This window comes from Microtus ochrogaster, unplaced genomic scaffold, assembly GCF_000317375.1.
Source record: "Microtus ochrogaster isolate Prairie Vole_2 unplaced genomic scaffold, MicOch1.0 UNK49, whole genome shotgun sequence".
NCBI classification, from domain to species: Eukaryota; Metazoa; Chordata; class Mammalia; order Rodentia; family Cricetidae; genus Microtus; species Microtus ochrogaster.
The window spans coordinates 675,716-687,603 of NW_004949147.1; the positions used below are offsets into that span (position 1 = coordinate 675,716).

General features: G+C 45.8%; 1 protein-coding gene across 1 annotated transcript in view; it reads right to left on the bottom strand.

Moving 5' to 3' along the window:
* Positions 1-11,888, bottom strand: part of Arid3b (AT-rich interaction domain 3B) — a 49,518-nt gene that overhangs the window by 14,645 nt on the left and 22,985 nt on the right. Inside the window, exons 3-4 of the mRNA XM_005369461.3 lie at positions 7,627-7,698; positions 7,364-7,436 (exon numbers count right to left, since the gene is read on the bottom strand). Coding sequence (XP_005369518.1) covers positions 7,364-7,436; positions 7,627-7,698 — 145 coding nt within the window. The remainder of the gene's footprint in view (positions 1-7,363; positions 7,437-7,626; positions 7,699-11,888) is intronic.

Here is an 11,888-nt window from a genome sequence, read left to right on the forward strand (position 1 = left end):
GATCTCTGTGAGTTCGAGACCAGCCTGGTCTACAAGAGCTAGTTCCAGAACAGGCTCCAAAACCACAGAGAAACCCTGTCTCAAAAAACAAAAACAAACAAACAAACCCCCCCCCCCAAAAAAAAGAATGCATGAGTCAAAAATTAAAATAATTGGTACTTGTGAGTATTACTTAAAGTGGAGGCTTGGTTTTAGAAGCCTGCCTGAGTTAGGGACTAATGCTGCCAAATGACCTTGAAACAGTTAATCAGGACTCCTCTCTTTTGAAAGACAACTATGAGACTTAAGATCTGGTCTAGGAAGTTCATGTCCACAAGCAATGGCTGCTTCCCCAGAGTTCTGGAGAAGGGGAAAGGGTCTCTGGCTGCTCTCTAGGCTGTTAGATCCTTTTCTATACCAACAGAGTCTGATGAGAGGGGCATGCAAAGAGCTGCAGAGCTTCTGCAAGGAGACAAACACCCATGGAAAAGAAGTCTGTGGGTGGCTGTGTTGGCCCTGCAGGAGACCATCCCTACTCTAGTGGGGGAGGGGATGTCTGGGGGGGCACTTGACAAGGAAGCCTGCAGACTGTCAGTCACTGCTATCAAAGCATGAGCTAGGATTGAGGGTAATTAATCATGCTCACTCTGACAGGAATCCAGGGCCTTATCTGTACCCCAAGAAATGCCACTGGTCTCTAGTTCCCTCCTCAATAAAGGAGACTGACAGTTGCAACAAAGAGGGCCCTTATCAGATTTCAGCCAGGGAGCCTAAGGCAGCCCCAGGGACGGATGTAAAAGGCTTTTATGAGGGCTAGGGACCCAAGCAAAGCCTTTGAGACTCCTGGGGCTTTAACCCTTGTTGGTGGGAATGCTGCTGGACACAAGTACTAATAGGTTAGAGCTGTCAGCAGGGGCTTCCAGTGTAGAAATGGCTGGGCCTGGCACCCTCTGTATCACTTAGGTTGTACAGACATACTAGAGTAGGGAAAGGCAATAGAGACAGCTGCCTCTGGCTCTAGACACAAAGATGGGAGTCTAGGAGAATGCTGAGGGGAAGCCCCTTTCTTCCATCACAGAGAATGGCCTGTTCCAAGGAAGACTAGCAACAATCTGGGCAAAGAGACTCAAAGGGTGCTTTCCTGCCTAGTGGTCAGGGGTGAGGGCCCAGAACCCAGGGTGTGGCCCTGCTGCCAGCGATCCTCGTCTGCTTTTTTCCTGGCTTTGAAAAGGTCATTAATCACGCCCATAGCCTGACTGTCAAGACAGCCAACCAGCGTGTATAGAGGAGTTAAAATCCATGTAAGACCGGGAATGTGTACAGGCAGGCATGTATGCATGCATGCAGGCAGGCAAGCTGGCATCGCCGCCATTCCTCTGTATATTAATCCTTGGCCTGCCCCTCAGGAACAAGGGAAATAACTGGTGATTTCTTCCTCTGACCAGTTTATGACGCCCATATCTCCCAATAGGAGCTTGGGTAGCAAGGCCTAGCAGTCTGCAGCAGTCTGTGCCATGTTGTTCCACAAGGAAAGGCAAAAGGAAGGACGTGCCAATATCCATTATTAGAATGACCAATATACTTCAGCCCTCTGCCTCCAAATTCACACAGCAATGATCTGTAACTTACACATGGTGTAGAACGCTAATCTGAGTAGACAAAGGATTTTTCACAAGCACCCATGGAATTAACCCTCAGGTCAGAACATGAAACATTTCCACTTTCTCTCAAAACCCTTTCTTCCTAATAACATCCATTCGCCCTCCCACCAGTGCTGGCGGGGTCCATCATTCTGATGTATATTTTCTTGAACTTTATATAAATGGATCATACATAGCAAAACGCTTGTGTCTGGCTTTTGTTCCACATTAAGTCTGTTAGAATCATCCTGGGTGTGCCAGCAGTATTCATTCTTACGGTTGTGTGGTATTACACTGTCTCACATTTACACTTCCTTCAGAAAGGAGTAAGATTCTGGCTGCTCCACAACCTGGGAAGCTAATTGCTTTAGGTGACACTACATTCTGCTGTGGTTAATAAGAAAGTCACAGTTAAAACCATACAGCAGAGTGCGAGCTCAGCATTCACAAATCCCTGAGGTCAAAGGTTAACAAAGAGTTTGAAGGAGGTAGGCTGTAGTCCTGCTATTTGTTTGTTAGTGGATCACATCTTGCCAAAGTTCAGAGGAGAAGGATAGTAGCCAGGCTAGGACATATACCACTATCTGCTTCTTCTGCCATCACAGATCCTCACCTTGTCCTAATGGTTTAAGTGGGCCAAAACCTCAGCTCAGGCTTTTCTTAGGCCAACCTCTAAAACGCTGACTTATACTACAACAGAGGGCACAGAGTACTCTAAATAACTGAATTTTGCCATGCGCTAATTCACCAAGGCAAGTTTCTGAAGGGGAAAGAAGGTGAATTTAATAAAAGTGAGGAATTCAAATTAATTGTACTATTGAAAAACCAAACTCCTTTTCCCATTATTATGGATGGCTGAGGAGGTATATGGTATTAAATGACAATTAGAGATGGGAGAAAGAAAAACAGTGCACTTAGCAATAGCAGCTAGATCACCTGGGGGAGAGAAAAGGCTCGAATTCAAAGACTAACCCTGAGAGTACCACAGATTTGCATTTCAGGCTCTCACTTGTGGGTAAACTTCGAAGACAAAGCTTCCAAACCCACTGCATCTGACAGACAACATCTTAGTCTATTAGAAAGGGTGTCCAGGGCACAGAGCATTGACAGCAAGACACCAGAGCACAGAGAAACCACCCCCACCAAAAGGCAAAGCAATATAAGTCAGGAACATTTCCTTGCCTGATGGATGATAAGCACACAACAGAAGGAAAAACACTCAAATTGCACTTTGAGGCAGACCAAGCTCTTTTCCCACAGTAAATTCTTTGTATATGCACATCAAAAACAGATCTAACAATCCACTGGGGAAAAACGAAGGCCAGTTTGTAGCTGTGACAGAACTGGCGTGAGGGCAGATCTCTGAGTGAGGTCTTGACAAAAGAGGTCTTCCTTGTGACCATGCAGTTGCTTATCCTGACATGTCAAGAGTGGGAGTAGGGACGTGGAGACAAATAGGATAACTAGCTAGAGGGGATTCTGGGAGTTTCTTCTGCGTCCACTCCCTCATCCTGCCTCAGCAAACAGCAGACTGATGAGCTGTCACGCTTGTCCTTCCAAGAGACACGACTGACCTGGGCATGAGACTTCCCCTTGCACACAACATTCTATTCTGTGTTAAGCAAATCCTCTACTAGACAGTGGCCAGTGAAGTGGTGGGTACGCTCTGCTACAGGAGGCACAAGGTTTGCCCGAGTCCCTACAAGTAAGTCATGGGGCTGCTGGTGTTAGGGACGAGTCTCTCAAGCACTGGCCTAGGACTTAGGAGACCAAATGCTAAGTCCGCTCTCCAGATTTGGGTAAGTCACAGTTTAACTTCTGCTCTTTCTATCCCACAGAGCTGAAGCTCTTGGTGACAAAGTATCACATACTAGATTGAAAATGTTCTGCAAAGTGTACAGGATAATATTAAAAATAACTGTAAAATTACTCCACCATTACCACCACTGCCACCAGAGCTCACACTTTTGTTTTTCCTCTCAGGAAAGAGTTTTTCTTTCTCACTGAAGTGAAAATGCAACTACCTATACATGCCCTTGCTCATCACATTTACAAATTACCCCTCCCCTTGGGCAGTGGAAACTAAATGGGCATTGTATAAGAGAATGAGAGCTCGAGCTATCCACAGTGAGTTAAATTGGCAGGCAATTTTATTTACTGTTTGGCTTTATTTTTGGCAACACACACACACACACACGCACGCACGCGCACACACACACACAACACACACACACACACAACACACACACACACCTTGGCATATATATGCAGAAGAAAAGGACACTGGAGCTCTGAAATCTAATCATTCTGAGAACAATGTTCTGCTTGGAAAAGAGACTCTTAATACAACAAAATGTGTGCAATTCAACTTAGCTTCAGTCCACGAAAGGGAAGAAAGAGCTGGTCTTAGAGAACCCTGGGGTCTCCTCATAGCATTATTTTACTAGAGAACTGTTGCAGAGCTTCTCCTCTTCTTTCTCCCTAAGGGAGCTTAGCAGAGCGATCCTGGAAGTAGAACACAAGCTTCCATACTGACTAAGTGAACATTTGACATCTTACAGATAAGGAAAGTGCGGCCAAAGAGAAGACTTTGCTTAAAATCCTGGAGAAGGGTGGATGTTTGCCTGGCTTTTGCACAATCCACAGCCTCTTCCGTCTCCAAGGGCCTCATTTCCTTAGGCCAGCAGGAGCTCAGCCCACTGTGATTTTAGGCTCCTCTCCTGACAGACTGACCTATTGGGAGGGGAGGGGCCACCAGGGTGCAAGTAACTGAGCTGGATCTAGAAACTAAAGGCCAAAGGCTGAAAGGCCCATCTGTTGCAGTCAATTCACCCAAATGTGTTAACAGGCGGGAGACAGCACAAAGCAGCAGTTACAACCTGTGCCCCTTCCCACATGATGGCTGTTTTTTATCACCTGCAGCTGCAGTCATTTGGGGCAGCCTGCTGTGTGCTGCCTCCCTCAGAGCCCTGTCTACTTCCTCTGAGGTGCTTGCTATAAGGAAGCTGCCCAGCCCAGCTCCTAGCCCAGGGGAGCATGAGCAGGACTTTAAAATTCAGTTTATACAATAGGTCTGGTGGAATCAATTGCTGCTAAGATCGCAGCTCAGGAGACCTACACTTTGAACACCCTACATATTCCACTCTGAAGAGTGATAAGTAAGAACAGACAACACGCCTCTCACCAGTAAAGGTGTAACTTGCTTCCCAGCTCATGGGAACCCCACTCATACTAGACTAGCAGCTAACAGTGTTCCAGGAAGGAGGTCCTGGATCAGTCTCAGAGACTGTCTCTGTGCTCCAGTGTGGTCTCATGGGAACCCCACTCAACCGAGACTAGCAGCTAACAGTGTTCCAGAAAGGAGGAACTGGGTTGGTCTCAGAGACTGTCTCTGTGCTCCAGTGCGGTGTGGACTCCTGGAGCTCTCTTCATACTCTCAAGCAGGAGGTGAGTGGGGAGCTTGAGACACACTGCCTGACAAAAGCTGACCCTAAAATGAGGAAAGATGATTTTCATGGCGTTTTCCCTCCTGTGGAGAAAACTTTCTACTTACTCTTTCCAATCATATGGCAGTAGCTCTTTCTAGAGAGCAATTTTCCCCCAAAGGCCGTTTACAATATCTAGAGGCATTTCTTGTAGCCCAGAATGGTTTCCAATAAACCATGTAGCTGAGGCTGGCCTCGACTACTTCCACCCCTGCAAGTGGAGCAATTATAGGTATATGCCCCACATCTGGCTTCTAGAGACATTTCAATATCACGACTGAGCTTTAATATTGAAATTTACTAGGAAGAGGCCAAGGATACTGCTAATATTCTTCAGTGTACAACAAGTGTACTTCCACAAAAAATGATAATCCAGTCCCTTAAGTCAACAGCTGCTAAGGCAAAGAAAATCTGCCTAGAGTTACCAACAAGCAGAAGACTGAGTTATCTTTACTCTTTTGGTGATACCAGCAAATGGTGAAATATCTAGCAAAAGTGCTGAAGACAGGCCCAAAGAGCTATAGACCAAATCATCCACAGCTGCCATCATGCAAAAACATGCTGGACGACTAGCTGGCGGCCTCTGGACAGCAAGGCTATGAAGACTGCATCCTTCTACTAACCTAAACTACAGCACTGCTACGTAAATGAAGCAGAGCTACACCAAGCTCCAGGCAGCTCAGTCACCTGCAGGGCAGGCTGAGTCAGGAGAACCAACAAGATGCTCAGACAGCAAACATCCTAAGCACCACCCGCCTGGTTCCAGAGATAGAGGTATGACAAGTGACTGTCCCCCAGGAGCCGCAAGTCTAAAGGAAACTTGAAGGAGTAAACAATTAGCAATCTTACCCATGACTAGGCTGATCTAGTTTATACTTTCTTTTTTTTAAAACCCTTCTGGGAAGAGAGAAAGACAATGAAGTAGAAACTAAGGCAGTAGAGCTCCACTGCTGATTCAAATCTATATCGCTATGGCAGCCCCTCTGAGACAGGATCAGCTCCTGCCTTTGCACCAGCTGGGCTTGTGGAGCTTGTAAATAATTAAAAGGTAATTGGAAGGCGAGGCCAAAGTATTAAGTGGATTTCTCTCTCTTAGGGCACTGGGAGTTTCCCTGCTGCCAGTCACATCATCATTCAGGGCTATATTTTTGTTTTCTACTCACACATACCAACCAGCTCCAGATAACTGTTGGAGGGGTAAACTAATTAGGGCTGCAAATACTGCTCTGATAGGCTTGGAGACAGAGGAACAAAGCCTCTAACCTTCCTACCACCTTTTAAAGCAAATCAGTAGTGAGTGCTCACTACACTGAAGGCATAGGCTTAGAAAAAGGAGTAAAAAGGGAAAAGCAGGGGAGAGAGGGGAGGGAGAGAGGGGGAAGAGAAGTAAGGAAAAGTGGGGAGAGGGAGAGAAAATGAGCTATGTATTCAATAATATTTAGCTGCCATCAAAGCACAACCTAGAACAAAGAAAAAAGTCATTCCCAGATCTTAATAAAGTTGCTAACATATCTCAAGGAATGTGTGATCAAATTTAGAAGGTTTCTAGTGAAGGGGATGATGGTGGCTATATCTTGAGGGTGATGAACATGGAGCTACATAAATTGTTAAGGGTCCAGAGTGGCTGAAGTCCTGGCCATGCTTCCTGAGGCCTGACCTAGCTGGTGAACCCATTGCTGTGACAGGATATAAAGCCAGGAAGTTGAGTCATTGGGCTCAAGAGTCAGTCACGACCTGGTCCAGAGTGGAGCCAGCTATAGGGGGTAGTGTGGAGGGAGGAGGACAAAGAACTGAGATTATAACTGGATGTCTACGTACTCAGCAGTTAATATGCAGGATTATTCCAACTATGTCAAAGAGATCCAATAGGTAATGTTGGCCCTTTTCATAGAACATTTCACACCCTCCAAAACAAGTAGAGGGGTCTCTATGCTTTTACTTACCTTTTCTCAGTCTATGTGGGACTAACTACTCCAACAGTACATGCCACATGCTAAATGAAACCTGAGGCAGCTATAAGGCTACAATAAAAACATATTTAAATTTGATATGTCTCCAGAGACTAGTTAATTGGAAGAGAGACAAAAATAAGGCAGGGCCAAATCTATCTTTTGCTAAGGTCCTCTCTGCTCCCTTCAATCTGGCTGTCAATTATTTAAATAACCCTTGGACAAGGCGGAGTGAAGGAGGACAGGCAGCAGTAGCACAGCAGCCACTCTGCAAGCACTTAGTCATGACAATGTGAGGCAACACACTTACCCCTCTTCTGCATAAAGACAAAGAGGTCATCCAGAAATTCTTTCCTTTCAGGGTCACCGTCCAGTTCATACAGCTGCAGGCCAGACCCCAAGAGAAAACCACAATGAAACATCCCATCTCACTGTAGGTGTTACCCCAGAGCTCCTACAGACATCTGAGTAACTACAGATGTGACTCATTTGCCACTCACATCTCTGTGTTTAGGGGAAAGACACAGCCCACTGCAGAACTGCTTCTATCTTTATCAAAAAGACATTACAGACCTTGGCAAAATCTCGAGAGATCTCTCTTCCCCGGCCTCCATCAGTATCATCGCTCCAGGCCAAAGCACCATTCTGAAGGGGACAAAACACAAAATTGAGAGGGGAATGGGAATCATGAGTGAAAGAGCAAGACCATCATTCAGGCAAAGATGACCACCCTCAGCATCCCTGCCCTCCTGCTCACTAGAAAAGCCTATTCAGGACCCTCTACTATCTTTTCATGAATTTCCTGTTTTGCTTTTGAAGATGGCTTCAAAATATGGCTGGTTGGTGGGTGGGTTTCAAAGAACCATTCTCCCTTCAAACTTTAGTCTTTCAACCCAGCCTACCACCAGAAACAATGCCCAGTGACTGGAGGCCATCACAGCCTGAGACTATGCCTGAGGTGCAGACTAGGCACAAAAGGCAATTTTCATTAGGAAATTAAAAAACAAAACAAACAAAACCCAAGCCTTGGTTAGATCAAAGCAACGTTATTCAGTGGAGTGGGAGGGAAGGGGAAGGAGCCTGTGTTTGTATTCTTCATTCAGCAGGCGCCTCTTTACCTCTTCTATAGGAAACCCACCCTTCACCCGGTTGCATTAAGAACCCCAGAAACTGTCTCTGTCTGCTGCTAGTTCAGAATTTCACAGTCTTTCGAAATTATGTCATCTCCATCAGAAGGAACATTCCTTGATAGAAAATCAATCTTACTATTTTCTTTGTACCTCAGCACAATACCACACAGCCTGGAAGTGATCAATTTGTTCTTTGAACTAAGAATCTCTTCCAAATACACAAACATGCATACCATAGAGATAGTGCAAGCACCTCTGTGCAGAGGCAAGTATGAAATCTCCCAGTGTAGTTTTCTGTTCACTCTGTCCTAGTGGATGCAACCAGATACCTTGAGCTATGACACACCCGCTCCTCCCCTCTCCTGGACCACAGGCACACGCGGTGCGCCACCCTGCTACCAGAGTGTGGAAGTGCTGGAGAAGCCAAGGGGGCTAGGAGAAGAGATTTCTTGGAAGAACACTTTTCAACTGCACAGGAATCTTGTTCTAAAACCATGAAATGATAGCCTGGGCGACTTCTACTCTGCACCCATATGCACACCCTACACCCCTGTGCCTGAAAGCAAGAGGCCATTATTGAGCTCTAGTTTAAGGCCATACTTTGCTTTCGTTACTAGAAGCTGGCTCTAAGATGGAGACCCACTTCCTCCTCACAGCAGCAACAGCACCGTGAGTTAAGTCTGACAGAGAAGTAACACCTTGTCAGTTGAAATGAAACAGATTATGACAAATTGTTTTCCCGCTTATCTAGTGAAAGATGTGGGTAAAAAAGTGCTTGGTCAGGAACTGGACAGTGCACAATCAGATCCAGAGGCAGACACTGTTACTAGTGTCCTTTCAAGTCAATAACCAAGTAGAAAAAAAATAGTTTTTTCTTTTTCTTTTTTTTTTCTTTTCTGTTGTTCAACCCCACATTGTAATTATAGTCACCAGAAATCTAGTATCATCTGGTGGCAACTAGGACAATGAATAATCAAGATGAATATGCCTGTTAGGTCAGCAAAACCAGACAGTTACATTTGAACCCCTTTCAAAGGGTGCAGTAGGTTGCCTTAATGCCCAATGATTTTGTTTGAGCCAGTAATTCCTGCTGGAAAGTCAATTATCCTGGGAGCTCCTATTGGCTGAAAGACATTTAATGGGGGATCATTGTGCTTCTGTTATGTCAGCTGTTTACTGTGGCAGCTCAATTTCCAACTCTGCAGCTAGAGATCTGAGGCCAATGCTCACAGGAGGATTCTTTATCAGTCACCAAGACGAAAACACTGAGTATTTGCTAATTACAGTAACTTGCAGGCATCCCAAGGCTCAGAAGCTGTGTCACTCTCAGTTGGAGGGAGAGAACCTAATCCACAACCTTGAATTAGTGGGGCTTTCAGCCGTGGGGGAGGGGTGTGAGAACAAGCATGCCAGTGTGGCCACCTTAGGGCTATGTGTGAAAATAAACACCCAAGTGACAGCAGAGTTCTACAGACAGAAAAGAGAAGAATGCTGGGGTGAAGTGGGGGTTGGGAAAGAGGTTGGTATCCACTATATCTCCTCTACTTTCTCCAGCTCTGCCCCAACTGCAAGGGATTCTAAACATTGGCTATTGCCATAAAGTAAGAAACAACTTATAATGTGCCTGCCTGGTCCAGAAAGGAGTTAGCACTAGAGGGTGGAGTGGAGAGAGAGCAGAGAAGAACAATAATTGAGAACTACATTCTAAAGTGGATACCAACGTACCCTATAGTGACAGGATTGTAGCCGGAAACATCTCTAACCCAATAACCACAGAGGAGGACACTGGCCACAGGACAGAAATGAGACACTGAACTTTATTTTTTAAGAATGTAAGGAAAAAGAAGTTGCCTGAGTGTGTGTGTCTTCCTTCTCCTGTTCCAAGGCAAAGAAGGACAGTCCATTCCTTCTCTTTTCTTTTTGGCTTTTTGTGACAGGGTTTTCTGTGTAGCTCTGGCTGTCCTGGAACCTGCTCTGTAGACCAGGCTGGCCTCAAACTCAGAAATCTGCCTGCCTCTGCCTCTCACGTGCTGAGATTAAAGGAGTGCACCACACTGCCCAGTGATAGTCTATTTCTTAGCTTAAAATACTTGGTTGAGACCTATGCAGAAATCTCTCACTATTTTGTCTTGAGGCAGTTATTAAATTTACTCTGCTTTGCAGGTTCTTCTGGGCTAAAGTGAAACTAACCCTGTAGCCAGCCTGTCTGTCACAGTCCAGTGGGATGCCAGCTTCTTCATGAAGCCTCCCGGCCTCCCTTCTAAGCTGTGTAGCCTCATATTCTGGTTACCTGAGTCCTTTCATCTCTAATCTTAAGCATTTTGAGGGTATCCCCAGCCCTCAGCACAGGGACAGCACTGATACCTGCTGAGAGACATGGTTAGTGCCGCTGGGACTCACTGCCTCCTGCCTCCCTCCTGCCTGTACTAATAGGGCTGGCTACAGCTCTTTTCTGTTTACAGCTCTAATAGAATGGTATAAATGGTTCACTTATACAATATAAGCTTCCTTCATCTATCATCAGGTGTGGACATGAGTAACTAAAAAGTTATCAGCCCCAAAATAATTGTTCTTAGACATTAAGTGTGGCTGACAGAATGCAGTAGTGGAAACAACAGGGAAAAGGAGAGGCAAACGAGAACGGGGAAAATGCATGCCCAGAGACAGCTCAACCTTCTGGGGATGAAGAGGGGTTCATAAATTGAAGAGTCACTGCAGATAGGTTTACCCTTCCAGGAAAAGGCTTTGAACCCACTTGCACAGGCAGCAGTCCCAGAACTGGGGTTAAAGGGGAAATAAGAGTAGATGTCAACAGTAGCCAGTGGTTACTTATTGTCATTTACAGCCTCCTCTTACTTCAGAAATCCCCTTTAACATCTTTGATCTCACCAGGAGCTCACAGGAAACTGACAGTTTGTCTCCAAATACCCACCTAAGACTAGTTTTAGCTGCCATACCCACATTCAACTGTCTTCCCCAGGGAAACCAGACTATTTTGCCTTTAAATTCCTTCAAAAAGGTAGTGAAAGAAGACTGGGGTGGGCGGGGGGAGGGGGGGAGACTTAAACAAGGTCTCAGAGTTCCGAACTGGCAGCACCAGTGTGCTGGGTTTGCCTGGCTTGCTTGGTGACGTCAGCACAGAGAAAGTCTGTCTAGAGAAAGGCTAAATCATGGCCGGAGTGGCTCATTAATGAGAGGGTCTTTTATTTTTGATTCTCTCACTGGGTTTATTTCGGCAAAACAAAAATCACCTTCACTTGCCCTGGAAAGGTATCTGGGGACATCTTTCCCCAAAAGGGAAGACCTTTACCTTATCTCTACCTCCAAAATAGACCAGCTACTCTAGGATGGCCTTCTTTCCCCCAGGGGGACAGGGGACCAGGAAGAAGGAAAGTGGAGGAAGAGAAAGGAGATTACATTGTAGAGACCAGAGGAATGTGGCACCTAGCATGTATATATAAAGGTTTCAAAATAAAACAAGTCAAAGTCTTAAGCTACCTGACTGCTACTCAAATTAAAACACTGGCCCTCCAACTTCTCAATCTTAGAAAATTAGAAAAGCAGAGGGGCCGGGCAATGGTGGCGCACGCCTTTAATTCCAGCACTCGGGAGGCTGAGGCAGGCGGATCTCTGTGAGTTCGAGACCAGCCTGGTCTACAGAGCGAGTTCCAGGACAGGCTCCAAAGCCACAGAGAAACCCTGTCT